General features: G+C 36.7%; 1 protein-coding gene across 1 annotated transcript in view; it reads left to right on the forward strand.

The window, feature by feature from the left end:
• The window catches only part of LOC139728844 (tetraspanin-17-like), a 76,720-nt gene that overhangs the window by 25,033 nt on the left and 34,052 nt on the right, over window positions 1-17,635 (forward strand). The window contains exon 4 of the mRNA XM_071639783.1: window positions 17,149-17,223. Coding sequence (XP_071495884.1) covers window positions 17,149-17,223 — 75 coding nt within the window. The remainder of the gene's footprint in view (window positions 1-17,148; window positions 17,224-17,635) is intronic.

The following is a 17,635-nucleotide window of genomic DNA, read 5'->3' on the forward strand; positions in this document are numbered from 1 at the left end:
ATATAAGATGATATCATTGGCATGCAATTATTCATTGCTCTGTCATGATTCAGTTGTACTCCATGTTTTCTGATTAGTTAGTCACATGTTTCACACTATTGATTACATGAGGAATCATTTCTTCTGCGGGCAACTGCCGCTACAAGAGCCAGGCATAGCTTTTGATCCCCCCCCCCCAAAAAAAATAAATAAATAAATAAATAAATAAAAAAAATAAAAAATAAAAAATAAAATAAAATAAAATAAAAACAGTCACTTGAAGAAGAGCACCATAATCAGTTGTACCTGCAAGTCACTTTAGTGTTGACAATGATGTCTTAAAGGAAAATGTTTTTACAAGTGAATACTACTAGTAGTCATCAGTCACTAGCACAAAAAAAAAACAACAACAACACCTCACCCCATAGACCAATATCCTGTTAGAGGCAAATCAGCATGACAAAACATTTCTCACTGGATCTTCAAAACTTTTGGGGGATGGGGGAAAATGGATCCTCTGACCCTAGATTTTCCCTGGGTGCTAGTTTTGTACATCACCATAGCAATCGCAGACGTTGAGTGTTTGCAGAATGCAATAAAAGATTCTACGAAAACTTGGTATTCTGATGTACCCGTAGCCAGCTTTATCCATTGAGATTTGTAAGTTATCAAAGTTCTACACAGTGCAAAATGAGGCGTAGACGTTGTGTGGATGGCTGTAGGTATTCCGTTAGTGTTTCATCTAAAATTGCCTCTGTCACGTGGGGATATTCAGATTAGTGAGAATAATGAGATGTTCAAGGCAGATTGGAGGGGAAGGATAGGGTAGAATATGGCCTTTTGTACCTAGTTTATGAGACATCAACTTCCTGCTCTGTAGGTGATTGTTCTGAGAGGAGCTGACACATACCATGCAAGCCTTGATGTGAAGAAAGAATGACACGCCTGGGTAATCTGTGAATATACCCCCAGAATTGACACTCATGAATCCAAGGTAGACTCTTAACCAGCAGTTTACCTGGATGATATCAAGAGGTTGTGGTTATATGTGTTAATATATGCATGTTAAAGGGCTCACACCCGTAAATACAATGGAATGTCCGAAACCCCTTCACAAATTCGTACCAAAGATACCAAAATAAATGAAGAAAAAAATTAATTAAAAATCAATGATGCAGTTTGGCAAAAAACTGAATAGCTGTAGATATTGAGTATGAATTCCTCTACAAATTGCATTTTGGTTAGAAGATGAAAGCTTTTCTGGTGGAATTTGAGGGGACTATATTTCATTGGGTACGTGCACGGAAAATGGGTGACTTTTTGAGTGACAAGAACTCGTAGTCTGGCTTTTCGTACCCCTGAACAGAATTTGAACTGAATTATCCACCCTGAGAATTTGATGGATGAAAGGGTACATCTAACTTATCCAGGTTAGTGAAGCTGAAACACCTCATTTCTCCCAGCTATTTTACAGAATTTTTTGAAATTTGATTTTTAACACACGTCCCTATGGGGAAATATTTATGGGTGTGAGCCCTATAGAGGATGCATGCAATGCACACAAGTCTATGGGAAGTATTCATCCCATACAAATTCTGCTGGTTTATGTTGTTGTATTGTGTCAGATCTCTTCCTCCCTCCCCCTTTCCCCTTCCTACCCCCCCCCTTCTCCTCTACCCCCCCCCCCCCAACTCTGTTTGGCTATAATTTGTTTTCTTATTATGTTGTTGTGTTGTTGTGGTATAGATAGATCTTTGTACATAGCAGTCATCAGTATCACACAACTTTGAATGACTGTGTTATTTTAATGTATTTCTTTGTTTGGCTACCACTGGAAGAGGTCAAAATTCATAAAGTTAATCTGTTTGACAGAACAAAGTCTTTTCAAGTATTTTGTAGGCAATAATGTGATGATGACACCCCCATAATCAAAGATTACTGCCTGCATCTAGGTATTCATCTTATGAAGAACTGATCAACACTACATTTTTATTTCTTTAAAAAACCTCAAAGGGTGTGAGTTTCAAAAGTGTCCCTTTGAGAAGATTTATAACCCTAGAATGTGTAATTTCCCATATGATGTAGGTGCAAATATCATCAAAAACACATTTATGATGTTTAAAAGTCAAGTGAGAAATATGACCTTCACTATAGGGCTCACACCCGTAAATACAATGGAATGTCCGAAACCCCTTCACAAATTCGTACCAAAGATACCAAAATAAATGAAGAAAAAAATTAATTAAAAATCAATGATGCAGTTTGGCAAAAAACTGAATAGCTGTAGATATTGAGTATGAATTCCTCTACAAATTGCATTTTGGTTAGAAGATGAAAGCTTTTCTGGTGGAATTTGAGGGGACTATATTTCATTGGGTACGTGCACGGAAAATGGGTGACTTTTTGAGTGACAAGAACTCGTAGTCTGGCTTTTCGTACCCCTGAACAGAATTTGAACTGAATTATCCACCCTGAGAATTTGATGGATGAAAGGGTACATCTAACTTATCCAGGTTAGTGAAGCTGAAACACCTCATTTCTCCCAGCTATTTTACAGAATTTTTTGAAATTTGATTTTTAACACACGTCCCTATGGGGAAATATTTATGGGTGTGAGCCCTATAGAGGATGCATGCAATGCACACAAGTCTATGGGAAGTATTCATCCCATACAAATTCTGCTGGTTTATGTTGTTGTATTGTGTCAGATCTCTTCCTCCCTCCTCCTTTCCCCTTCCTACCCCCCCCCCCCTTCTCCTCTACCCCCCCCCCCCCCCCAACTCTGTTTGGCTATAATTTGTTTTCTTATTATGTTGTTGTGTTGTTGTGGTATAGATAGATCTTTGTACATAGCAGTCATCAGTATCACACAACTTTGAATGACTGTGTTATTTTAATGTATTTCTTTGTTTGGCTACCACTGGAAGAGGTCAAAATTCATAAAGTTAGTCTGTTTGACAGAACAAAGTCTTTTCAAGTATTTTGTAGGCAATAATGTGATGATGACACCCCCATAATCAAAGATTACTACCTGCATCTAGGTATTCATCTTATGAAGAACTGATCAACACTACATTTTTATTTCTTTAAAAAACCTCAAAGGGTGTGAGTTTCAAAAGTGTCCCTTTGAGAAGATTTATAACCCTAGAATGTGTAATTTCCCATATGATGTAGGTGCAAATATCATCAAAAACACATTTATGATGTTTAAAAGTCAAGTGAGAAATATGACCTTCACTATAGGGCTCACACCCGTAAATACAATGGAATGTCCGAAACCCCTTCACAAATTCGTACCAAAGATACCAAAATAAATGAAGAAAAAAATTAATTAAAAATCAATGATGCAGTTTGGCAAAAAACTGAATAGCTGTAGATATTGAGTATGAATTCCTCTACAAATTGCATTTTGGTTAGAAGATGAAAGCTTTTCTGGTGGAATTTGAGGGGACTATATTTCATTGGGTACGTGCACGGAAAATGGGTGACTTTTTGAGTGACAAGAACTCGTAGTCTGGCTTTTCGTACCCCTGAACAGAATTTGAACTGAATTATCCACCCTGAGAATTTGATGGATGAAAGGGTACATCTAACTTATCCAGGTTAGTGAAGCTGAAACACCTCATTTCTCCCAGCTATTTTACAGAATTTTTTGAAATTTGATTTTTAACACACGTCCCTATGGGGAAATATTTATGGGTGTGAGCCCTATAGAGGATGCATGCAATGCACACAAGTCTATGGGAAGTATTCATCCCATACAAATTCTGCTGGTTTATGTTGTTGTATTGTGTCAGATCTCTTCCTCCCTCCCCCTTTCCCCTTCCTACCCCCCCCCCCCCCTTCTCCTCTACCCCCCCCCCCCAACTCTGTTTGGCTATAATTTGTTTTCTTATTATGTTGTTGTGTTGTTGTGGTATAGATAGATCTTTGTACATAGCAGTCATCAGTATCACACAACTTTGAATGACTGTGTTATTTTAATGTATTTCTTTGTTTGGCTACCACTGGAAGAGGTCAAAATTCATAAAGTTAGTCTGTTTGACAGAACAAAGTCTTTTCAAGTATTTTGTAGGCAATAATGTGATGATGACACCCCCATAATCAAAGATTACTACCTGCATCTAGGTATTCATCTTATGAAGAACTGATCAACACTACATTTTTATTTCTTTAAAAAACCTCAAAGGGTGTGAGTTTCAAAAGTGTCCCTTTGAGAAGATTTATAACCCTAGAATGTGTAATTTCCCATATGATGTAGGTGCAAATATCATCAAAAACACATTTATGATGTTTAAAAGTCAAGTGAGAAATATGACCTTCACTATAGGGCTCACACCCGTAAATACAATGGAATGTCCGAAACCCCTTCACAAATTCGTACCAAAGATACCAAAATAAATGAAGAAAAAAATTAATTAAAAATCAGTGATGCAGTTTGGCAAAAAAATGAATAGCTGTAGATATTGAGTATGAATTCCTCTACAAATTGCATTTTGGTTAGAAGATGAAAGCTTTTCTGGTGGAATTTGAGGGGACTATATTTCATTGGGTACGTGCACGGAAAATGGGTGACTTTTTGAGTGACAAGAACTCGTAGTCTGGCTTTTCGTACCCCTGAACAGAATTTGAACTGAATTATCCACCCTGAGAATTTGATGGATGAAAGGGTACATCTAACTTATCCAGGTTAGTGAAGCTGAAACACCTCATTTCTCCCAGCTATTTTACAGAATTTTTTGAAATTTGATTTTTAACACACGTCCCTATGGGGAAATATTTATGGGTGTGAGCCCTAAACTCAGCGGTTACCACTGGTGATTTGTCTGTGCCGTTTGTCGGTGTGATTAATAATGGACAGATAAAGAAGAAGCAGCCCTTTAAGAAACCCATTTTTTTTTCTGCTCCTTCACTGTTCAAATGATCTTGTTAAGTATAATGTGATGTCTACATTCTTTCAGCTTCAAGGTAATGCAGTGTCATGCAAACAGTGTAATTGAGATTTATGAGGAGCGCAACTCTGAAAGTTGTATATTTTTGATGGTCACTTTTATACACACAGAGTAGTGATATAGTGACATGGCCATGCAACGTTGCAACATGAGAGCATTTACTGTAGATGCATACATGTACATGTATGAGAGCATTCAAACTACATGTACTGTAAAACCAGGAATGTTTGCATGCATTTTGATTTTGCAAATTTTGCGAGAGCCAAGATTCACGAAATCATAATGCTCTCAAAAGTTCTTGTCTACACTATGTATGTGCGTTGAATGCTAGTGACAAATAGGGAAAATTTCAAGCCGCGAAAAAAAAGCTGTTGGTTCCAATTCGTGAAAATTTCATGTCGCAGAAATATTCTGCTTTATAGTTAGTAGGCCTACATGCCCCCTGTTGTGACAGTGCATAGCAGTGGAAACTCAAGACTACCTTATTCTTGGGCAGTATGTGTGTTTCGGAATGCTGTATTGGTGCATTGTGTTAAATGATGTCCCCTGCCAGTGATGGAAGGGGAGGTCGAGTCAACGTGGCACGTCTGAAAATTACGCCCGGTCTTGTTGTACATCATTATAAGTACTTTAATATGGCATATTCATTCATGAGAAAATGTGATGTTTTGTGGTGAGCAAAGTTGAGAAAATTGTGCTATTATACAAAATGCAGTGGGGAGAAAAAAAAAATTGCATATAGGCCTGTACCAGGATTTACCAAAAAAAAAAAAAGAGAGAGATTGAAAATAAGTGGACTGCAATGCAGTGTTGTGCAAAGTCATTTGATTTTAAAGGGTGTAAACAACCAAGAACCCTGCAGTCTGAATGGTGTCACATACATGAACCATGAATCCTGTAGAATCATACCCTCTCAGAGGTTCAATATTTGATTACCCATGGACCCCTGCAGCTATTATGCTGTCCCCATCTGATAAGGTGAGGCAGGAAGGGCCAGTTTTATCCCAGAAATTGAGGTCAATTTTCAGCTGCTGCAGTCCCCTCCTTTTAAAGGTGTTAATAGAAAAAGGCATCAAAACTCAAATTTAAACGAGAGTCCCTTGTGTGGTGGGGGGGGGGGGGGGGGGGGGGTGAATGACAGACACCATCAGCATAAAGAAAAATTTTAATAATGACACTTCAGCATTGGATATTCTGTAGTTTATTTGTCTCCTTGGGTTGAATATTATCTGTTCTGTTGATTTCATTCTGTCAAAATGCTTCTGAAGCAAGAATGAATTGCATTTCGATTTACATGTTTATTGTGTGTGTGTGTGTGTGTGTGTGTGTGTGTTTGTTTGTTTGTGTATGTGTGTGTGTGTCACACAAAGAGAAAAGAGCCTCATATTAAAGATTTAATGGAAATGAAGGGGAAATGCTCACTTAGAATACACAACCAAAAATATGGATATGTCCACCATCATCTGGCATCCCAAAATTTTCTTGAGTGCATCTTCTCTACTTGATGCAATCTATTTTGCCAGATAATGCTCTTTATCACAAATCATGAAAGCTGTTATTCATATTGCGTCGTTTCCTGTGGATACAGAGGGCTTTAAGAGTTCATCCCTGGGTTATTATTGGAGTCAAAATATGTACAATCTACTGAGCAGTGAGAGTGCAAGTTCAAGGAGCATGTTGGGTTTCAGAATAGATGTTTTCAAATTGTTTTTTGAATTGTTCAACTGTTGGTGAAGATTTCAGATGAGGAGAGAGCCTGTGCCAACTTCCATCAGACTACATTTTACCTTGGGAGATATCTCAGGATATTTTCTGTGTTGGCTTGGTCTAGTTGCATCTTCAGATCTATGCAAATAGCACATTAATTTGTGACCGGGTTTGATGTCGCAAGTCACAAATTAGAGTTTTTTTGTATTGAAACTTTGGGATGGCGCAGGTGCACTTATTACGGCTGACCTTGAGGATACTGTAATATGTACAGTGATGTCTTGGGGGGAGGGGAAGAGTATCTGAAAGTAATGATATGAAAGTTCTCATGAATGCAAATATTTAAAAAAGTAATGTAACATGAATACCTCAAGCCATGAAGATTCAAATGATATACATTTCAAACATGAAAAATGTTAAGCAACTGTATGAAAGTTAAGCTTAGATGCAGTGTAGTGCTGTGCAATGTAGAACGGTTTTCCTCATTCTAATAGTGACAGTGAGAGGTTTGCCTACTCTTTTCAAATCACGTAGAAGCACATGATCTGCCACCAAAGTCAAGGATAAACGGTTGTGCTTGTATGTACTCGTGTGAGTCATTTCGGGAATTATCAGATTAAGTAAGCTTAAATAGCAGATCGACAATGTTGTTAAAGGCACAATGCGCCTCATGGGGAGTTCTTCACCGATGTGCACTATTTCTATGCAGCCGATGACGTGATTCCGGGATCTTATCTGATTTTAATGTATCAAGGACACGGCTTTGAACATGATCCCCAGCACATTTGGAAAACCTCAACGAACTATCCCTCTGCTTGCTGGAACCCCATCTACGGCATTGCTGCTACACCTCATTTTCATTTTGCAAGTGAGGCAAATCATAAAATGGGTCGCAGAATCTCTGCAATCTGATTATAGCCGATTGCCATGCAAAAATAGTTAACAATATTGGGCTATGTGTTGGTGAAATTCTTGCAGTGAAATATTTCTTGTAAATTTGTGAGTCAGTTGTTTTTTGTTTGTTTTTTTCAGTATGGTTTTGCCCAGGATGTGTGACTCAGTGTTCCAAATACACAATGGGATGCTAGGTGTAATCTCACCTTTGCAGTACTTTTTTTTAAATGCACCCATTTTATAAAAATGTGATGCACAAGTGGGCATGCTAAGTGCGTTAATGGAATGGGATGCATTCATTAACTTTGCAAACTGATAAGGCACAGCAGAGGGACTGAGTATACATCATTCCAAAGCTTACTGTATGCATGTGTATCCAATTTTCACTAAATAACTCAAGTCTTTGCGTCATATTTAGACCATTAAATGGAAGAAATTTGATAAACTGGTGCCATGTCGACATCAATTGCAGAAATTATTATTTTCTGTATCTGTGCATCCATTAACTACAGTAATTGTGTAGTGGTTGATGATGTTTAGATAACTGAGAGCAAAAATGATTAGTATAAAACTTACAGTCCACAGAAATCCACATATATCTGTTAAAGTGTGATTTATTTTGTGGGAGATTTAATGTTCAAGCATATCTTTGGATATCAAAGATTCCATCATGGCAGTCTCTTTTTCTTTAATGGAAAATCCTCTTCTAAGAATAAAGCCTGCACTGCTCAGGGGAATTCCCAGCATTGTGAAATTTGAACAACAGTATCACAACTTACAAAGCATCATGTGATCTTGTTGTGCATGGTACTGTGAGACCCTAGGTAAGTGAACTGTCACTTTTCGAGAAGGATGTGTCAGTAAGTGCCACTTAAATAGAAGTTATTGCAAAGGAAGTGTCACTCAACATGTCATGTGTTTTTCAAAGCTGTTACTGCCACTGTTACAGAAGATACAACTCTCTGTTAGTGATGCAATTGAAAGCACAATTTAAACCATCATAAAGTTTCATTCACAAAATGTTCAATCATGCAAGGAAGATGAATTCCTGTAAAATCAGAAATTTTATGAACTTATCACGTACCAAAGTCATTCAGATTAGCAAAAGACTACATCTCCAGAAAGCAACCAATATTAAATGAATATGTGGTATGGAACAGCACTATGTTTAAGTCTTTGTTCTTGATGATTAATATGGTTACTTGTTGTTTACACAGAAAACATATCCTGATTTTATTCAATTCTTTGGTTTGGAAGCATTTGTTTTTCATCACAACCCCCTTTTTGTGTGTGTTTTATGCAGCATCTCTTCTTCCAAATGAGTCTGAAATATACTGGAAAGTAAACAAATTTTTGAATGATTTCCTCAGACCAACTTTTAGTCTACAAAGATAGTGGTGCTCCTGCCAAAGTGTGTCACTTCCAACACAATGAGATGCCATATCATACCTTTTGCATACCTCATTACAGTCCATAATCGAGACATCAGGCACGTTTTGTTTGGCTGCCATATATTTGAATATATTGTTTGGATTTGCCAAAAATCAAAAACAAAAGCAGAAGAAGAAGAAGAAAAGCTGGCTGTCATCTTGGCCCATGTCAATTATCAGAACAGATGTTTTTGCCCATACACTAGTTGTAGATGGTTGAAAGCACAGAATATTGCAATGAATACCTTGTTGTAGATTTCATGCATATATATATATATGAAACTCAGCAGGAAAATCCAGTCCATGTACATGCTGGCTGTAGAAAGAAAGAGTGATGGGATTTTCGTGCGAGATACCAAAGTACACTGTACTAGGTTTGTCATTAACTACTGTTTTGTTTTTTGTTGCCATTATCACGCATGTACCTGCAGTTTTAGGACACATGTCACATGATGGTGTGCATACATGTAATACAGGATATATTTTTTGTTTGTTTTTTAAAGTAGCCATGGCAGTGAAAGTTTGTTACTTGTATTTATTCCATTTTTGTGGTTAGTAATTTGGTTTATAGCAATGCAAGCAACTTGAATGTTATTTCCGCAGTCCATTTGTCGTGATGATGTCATGATTTTGATTCACAGTAGAAATAATAATTTGGTCCTTGCCGCATATAGTCCAGTCAAAATATGAAATGACCCACAACTAATTGCAACAGAAACGATTCCACTTGCATTTGACCCGGAAGAGCTATTAAAATAACATATTAAAAGTTCCCTAAAATTCGAGTGGTGGATCAGTGTCTAATTTGCATAAATTCAAAATGGCCGCCATACAACCTATTTATGCCTATATCTCGGGATATATAACCCACAGAAAGTAAATTCCGGTGTCTAAACCTATGTTTTTTAGGTCACGGAATATAAATATGTTATCTTTAGCAACTTTCAAGCATCCCTTTATATAGTTTTTGCATATATTTGCATATAATTACATACAAAATGGCCGCCATATTGCCTGTGCAAGCCCGTATCTTCGTATATCATTATTGTAGTACACTCAGGAATAAGTCGCTATATATCTGGACATAAAACCCGTAGAAAATAGATTCTGGTGTCTAAACCTATGTTTTTTAGGTCAGTGAATACAATTATGATACAAGCAGTAACTTTCAAGCTTCCTTTATACATTTTCTGCGTATATTTGCATTTAATTAAATGCAAATTGGCCGCCATAATGCCTCTACAGGCTTATCTCTATCTGTAAAAGGTACCCAGTGATGGTGTCTGTGGTCTTAATTTTACTGCTGAGAATCGCTGATGTAGAATACGTTCCATTCAGGAATAATTACCTACATTTCACTAAAAATTTGCAGAGCTATATTTATGCATAAATCATTTTAAATTTTTATCGTGAATATAATTTCAGATATACGAATACGAGCTACAGAACGTTAATTGTACTGTAATTTCTACATCCAATATTTCAAGGGCAAAATTGTTAGAATTCCATTCACAACCGTAATGATTATCCTTACACCCAGTTTTATATTCTTGCATTGATTAAAAGCATTGTATTACATTAAACTCACATTTTCTTGAGATAAAGCCTCAGAACAGAAAACAACTGTAAGTAGCAACTGTAATCTCAACTTAGCTTCCAAAGTGTGCTCAAATAGGTACACAACAGCAAAGTCTCAAATTATGTAGTAGGAATCGTTAAAAGGGTCTTTATGATTGCATGATATTTAATGTATTATATCGTGTAATTTTCCCTCATGCTTACTGATTATACTTGCGTCTATGTTGCAATACTTTTCTTTCTTTTCTTTTTTTTTGGCCAAAGGGGTGGGGGGGGGGGGGGGGGGGAGTCATCAAGATCATGATTATCCATAAGCTACTCTACAAAAGTTTCATGAGTTTGGACATTTGTTTAGAGGATGTTCTTGTCAAATTATCTCATATGGCTTTCAAAGTGTGCTTAAGGTGTAACCACACAAAAATTGGTCTTAAATCATTCAGCAGATTTTGTTCAAACATCTTTTTCCTTACCTGCGATGATTTGCATCCATGTTTAGTCGATACTTGTGTCTTTTGTTGCAAAACTTTTGGCAAAGGCATGTTTATCAATGAGCAACATATGACCGTGATAATTTGTATGGAAGTGGATTTTGTCATATTTTTGTGTGGTTTCACCCAATGCCTTACAGAAAACCGCCAGATACAAAAAAGAAAAAGAAAAAGGAAATGCCTTAACATTTCTATTCCTAGTACTCTGGATTCATCAGTCGATCAATACAAACAGTATCCTTCTCATTGGCTTCAAACCCATAAAACGCTTATAAATTCTGATAAGTGTTACTTTTACCATTTTTCGTGTTGTATCTGCACCTTTATTAAAAGAAATGTTTCCTATTGCATTGAGGCTTCGCACTAATAACATTTTCATCAACACACAATTTTTTTTCGGAAATGCCAGCAGCATGAAGCCTGAACTCAATTTTGCAGGCGAAAAAGCAGTCAGAAGTCAGATAAAAAACAAAATACATAACATAATTTTCTGTTCCTAACACTTCCAAAAGGTCCCTTCCCTCCACTTCAGCAGCAGCTTTTCTTCGAGTTAAACAGTGGAAGGGAAATTATACAATCATTGGAATTAGGATGATTTGAGGGAGATGTTTAATCAAAAATATGTTCTGGTCACTAAAGACAAAGCTGCAGCTATTAAGGAACTCCTGAAGGAAGTCTGATGCAACTGCAAGACAGGCTGTTAGCATCTGGTATAGTTGCAGGGCAAACAGATTTGACTGCACGCAACCCATTTCAGTAGCAGATGCGGGCCAATATCAGACACATCTTGTAATGTTGTATTTCTAAAATATGTGAGGAGTCAGATGATGCTGTTCTAATTGGTGGCTAGGAATACATAGCATTCGTGAACATCAACACAGTTTACAACAAATATGAGACTTACCACTCTTCTTTTCGTCAGTATGAAATGAAGCCAGGATCCTGTTTGCTTTAAATTAATCAACTGCAATTTTACACTATCCTATAGTCCAGAGTTTGTGGTAAACGCATAGAACATTTTGAGTGCAAGCGAGTTTACATGTTTTACACTTTTATCATTGATCTATATTTACAGAGATCAGATTACATACCTTAAGTATCTGTATTATCGCAAGACAGAAAATGAAAATGATGTACTTGAAACGGAACAATTTTTTTTTTAGAATCCAATGACTTTGATTCATTAGATTTTAAATTCATCAGAGCCAAAGGTTCAAGACAGCAAAAAAAAAATGGTTCAAGCTGATATTGCAAATAGCCATCATTTATCTTCTGGAGTCCGTCGACAGTCATGCATGCAGTTTCAAAAACCATTTCAGATTCTCTTTTAAGACCCCATGTAATGACAGATTTTCAACAAGCTAGGCAAGTAGCATCCCAAGGATGACAGACTATCAAGTTGTTCGAATAGACACCATGTCCAAAAGGTCCCAGAACCCCCAAATTAAGAAATCTATCTATCATTAAAAAAAAAAAAAAATCTCTCACACACGCACACACACACACACACACAAAGTAGAACCAGTTATAACAGAGCCAGGTAAAAAGTACAAAGATGAATATCTTGGAGATTGCATAGTTTTAAGTTTCGCTTTTTTATCTTCTTTTCGAAATATTACACATTATATATATATATGTATATATATATATATATATATATATATATATATATGTATATATATATATATATATATATATATATATATATATATATATATATATATGTATATATATATATATATATATATATATATATATATATATATATATACATATACATATATATATAGATATCGTCGCTGGGGCGATAGACCTTGTATCTACAAAATGTCAAATGTTCAGGAGAGCCAAAAAAAATGGCGGCCAAAGCACAGTGGCAAAAGGGAAAGCCTTTCCTTTGACATACCGTGGTGCCTTCATTTTTGGAGTAAAACAGTTGGGATTTGGACAGGACATCACTTAATGCATTATTTGACCATTAATCTAAAAAAATAATTTTCCCCAAAATTGCAGATACATGTACAAGGTCTTGTCACCCCACCAGCGTTATATATATATATATATATATATATATATATATATATATATATAGTCCACGTGTTAGTACCAGTACAGAAAAGATGACGATGTAGGGTGGTAATGCATTTCAGTCCAACAGTGCTAATAGTCAGACCAAATTTTCGACGAATACATTCGTCTTTCTTCAGAATTGCCATTGTCGACCTTCAGGAAGACAAATATATTCGTCAAAAATTTGGTCTGAATAAATAGCATTGTTGGACTGAAATGTAATACCAGCCTACTTCGTCATTATATATATTTCTTTTTTTACGTGTGGGCACTAATGTCTCCCTCTCTATCTAGAGTTGCCGCTTTTATAAAACCAGAAGAGCATTGAGTAAATACATCAGTGAGTGTATTAGCATACTTTCAAGATTATTGTGGCAAATCCAGGGGTGACCTCCTTGGGGCTAGTGCCAAATAGGGACCAATTTTCACTCTTTCATCTTCAAAAAAAAAAAAAAGCTGGTAGAATATCAGTAAAATGGGAACCATCCCTCCCCCTCCCCCCCCCCCCCCCCCCCCCTCCACAGGATGCCCAAAAGCACCTCAAATCTGATCTAGGTGCGGCCGCCTTTGGGCTGGGACCAAATTATTGGAGGCCACTTTTGATTGGTGATCCTCCTTTTGAAAACACATGGTCAAATTTACAACAAACTTAGTACTGTATGTGCATTTATGGCTAGTGTCATGCATATATGGACATCATGCCTCCCTGGGCCCTGGAGGTCCCTAAAGGCTTCCAGATATGGCCCTACAGGTTCCCAAAGTCTTCAAATTTCCTTTCTCCCAAGTAATAGCCTGTAAACATGCAAGGAAGGGGAACTTGAGATACTCGGATGAGGGCTGGACCCCTGGGTCGTTTATTCAGAAAGTGAGTAAGTGACATGGTACCCTGATATGACAAGATCGTCATCTAATGTCCAAACGCATGAAACTTTTGTAGAGTAGCTTATGGATATAAGCTACTCTTAATTTGAATAGATTCATGTATAAATATATGCAAATTTGTGTGAAATATAGGTTATTATTCCTGAGTGGAACGTATTCTACATCAGTGATTCTCAGCAGTAAAATTAAGACCACAGACACCATCACTGGGTACCTTTTACAGATAGAGATATAAGGCTGTAGAGGCATTATGGTGGCCATTTTGCATTTAATCAAAATGCAAATATATGCAGAAAATTATAAAGGGAAGCTTGAAAGTTACTGCTTATATCATTATAGTATTCACTGACCTAAAAAAACAAAGGTTTAGACACCAGAATCTATTTTCTGCGGGTTTTATGTCCAGATATAATATAGCGACTTATTCCTGAGTGTACTACATTACTGTAATACGAAGATACGGGCTTGCACAGGCAATATGGCGGCCATTTTGTATGTAATTATATGCAAATATATGCAAAAACTATATAAAAGGGATGCTTGAAAGTTGCTAAAGATAACATATTTGTATTCCTTGACCTAAAAAACATAGGTTTAGACACCGGAATTTACTTTCTGTGGGTTATATATCCCGAGATATAGGCATAAATAGGTTGTATGGCGGCCATTTTGAATTTATGCAAATTAGACACTGATCCACCACTCGAATTTTAGGGAACTTTTAATATGTTATTTTCATAGCTCTTCTGGGTCAAATGCAAGTGGAATCGTTTCTGTTGCAATTAGTTGTGGGTTAACCCACTTTTTGTCGTATTTTGACTGGACTAATAGCCCACCAGGAAAGTGTATTGACATGTCGACTTTGTTTATTGTGGTCTGTGCTTGTCCGCTGGTTTTACCACAGATATTCTCCTCATCAGCCTACAAAGCAAATTATATGAATTCACCTTTGACGTGGTGGTGAGGGCAAATGATGAAAATGCATTAAAACACCCACAGATAACTTTAAAAAATATATATAAATCAGGCATTGTGTCTGTAGAGTTTCATCTGGTACAAACATAGAGTTTTGTCTGGCCCATATAAAACTGGCACAGCCTTTAACTACATTGTATGTCAATGATTAAAATACTTAATGACACGCATGAATTGGTCAAACATGTATGATGCAAGCAGTATGAGGGGGAAAAGACCTTCCTCATGTACAAGCTACACGTGTACATGTACAGTACCTCCATATCTTTGGATGTTTAATGTTTCTACTGAGTCATGCAACTCTGCACCAATATCACATTGCAGAAGTACAGTGACATACATGCAAGTGGCACGCCGGAAGTAATTTTGATATTGTTGGCCTTTGCCATGGAAACTACACTTGTGTATAACATTTATCAATAAATTGCTCAAAATGCAAAGAGCAATGGGTACATTGTAGGTACCAGTACTGCAGATATCAAAGCTCATCAAAGCTACGAAGGAACGTGACTGGTCCCAAGTTCTGCAGGCAGACTTGATCAAATGAACAATCAGACAATCTAACGAATCAAATCAAGTTGTGCGCAAGTATGACAACGGCAGTCATGAATATTGGCACCTACCCCATTGACGAGCCACTTAGAATTGACAGGATTACACTTACCCCGGCATCTACATTGAGAGATTGAATGCATTTGACAGCTCTGAGAACTGTTTTAAGGAGGTGGAACATGTCAAAGGAGTGATTCAGTGTTGTGCTATTGTCTGTGACAGAAAAATGGACCAGCATGGTTTCATAGATGATGGCTGCTTTCTTTGTTTTGTTTGTCAACAAATTTGTACATGTATGTGAGACTTGAAACAAGACTACAACTGTACATTTTGCATGTTTTTTTCACTTCTAGAAATGCAAAACAAACTTTGAATTCTGTGAGAAATGAATGCTGGTGTTTGACCTTTCGTGGGGGAGGGGGATAGATTATTGTAGTTAGAAAGCAACTGTTGAAGACAAGCTAAAATTCAAGTTATTGTATTGATGAGGTCATGTGGATAACACCCTTGAATTGTAGATAGTGATCGGATGCTGCTTTTAGACCTCAGGGCAGCATGTTGAGCTGTGTTCAAACTCGATATTTGATGCTGGTTTTAATGTGTTTCTGTTGTATTACAGAGTTTTTATGGTGACTGGTTATGCACTCCTGAGAGTGTGCTGATGGTCCTTGCTCTTTTATCTGCCATGTGACAGTGGTGTGAGGACACTTTTACTTGTATGGTTTCAGAGATTATGTGCTTTCAGTTTTCACAGTGGGCTCTCTCTTTTATTATTTGTCACCATTAACATGCGATTATGTTGACTATGAATCCAGATTATGTCTAAAAGAGTAATTTGTTCTTCAAGTTGGCCACATTGTGCAGAATGGGAGAATGAGTTAACTGTGGAAACTTTTATGGGTGTTGGAGAAGTTAGACTGCACACAAGCGGGATATTTTTTTTTTGCTTCTTCTTTCTTTGTTGCCAACTGTTTGTATTGATAGTTGGCAAGTGTAAAGGTATGGTATCATAATTTGGGTCTTATTTATCTTCACACCATGTCTACGCCATGCTTGCACACCATATCCTTTGTGAATGCAGTGAGCAAAATTTTGGAATGTACAGTGGAAGATGAAAGACAAATTGTATGGCCTCTAGAAGTTGTTGCACGTTCAGGCTAAATGTAATCAAAGGTTTGAGTTACTTTTAGCTGTTGATGAATAGACGACCTTGCACCGCAGAGGTCAAAACTTCAAAATATACAGGGTACCCTTATCAAGTGCTTTGTTTTTTATTATTATTTTATGAGGGATTATTATGTACTCACCTGCTGATAATGCACTTTGGTTGAGAGTGGAACTATTTCTCATGTTCATGCCAACAGAAGAAAAGAGAGATAAAGAAAATATTCAGCCAGATAGTACATTAGATATTATTGCAGGTATCATAACATTAGAGCATGCAGAAATTGATTGATTCTACAGTACTGGGTTTCAATACATAGTTGTAAAATTTCTTGTTTTCTCATGTGATCATTATCCAGAACATCATAATGTGAGGTTCTTTGGAGTCTTTGTTACATTGTTATTGTTAAAAATTAACATTTATATGCCTACAACTAATAGACTATATTATGTTTTCTTTTCTTCTTGGCCCCACAGTACAGTACAGTTCTTGGTCTGATGCTGCTTACAGAAATAGGGGGAGCAGTGGCCATCTACTTCTACAGAAATACTGTAAGTCAATTAAAAAGGAGTTTTATCTGATTTTACACAAATACGAAATATGTAACTCGGAGAACCTTAAAGAATATATTCGTGATTAATGAAAGTTACTATTCAACAGGGAGAAGCAGAAGAAGAAAGAGAGAGAGAGAAGAGAGAGAGAGGGGAGAATGAAAGGGGGATGAAAAAAAATCAATCATAATGTCAGCTGAGAATCAAAAGGGCACTATCAGGCTCTATGATATGAGCATACATAAAGATTAAACTATCAATTTTTATGAAAAAAAATTAATCAAAAGTGAGTAGATTTATATGCATTGTTCCAAATATTGGATAAAAGAGCACCTGTCTGGTTTTGAATTTTAAATTTAACTGAAAATGAAGATAATATGAAATTGACACCATTTACATGTATGTACAGGAG

The sequence above is a fragment of the Diadema antillarum genome, unplaced genomic scaffold, assembly GCF_040938485.1.
Source record: "Diadema antillarum isolate AM-2024a unplaced genomic scaffold, OU_Dant_1.0 seq00000203_RagTag, whole genome shotgun sequence".
Classification (NCBI taxonomy): Eukaryota; Metazoa; Echinodermata; class Echinoidea; order Diadematoida; family Diadematidae; genus Diadema; species Diadema antillarum.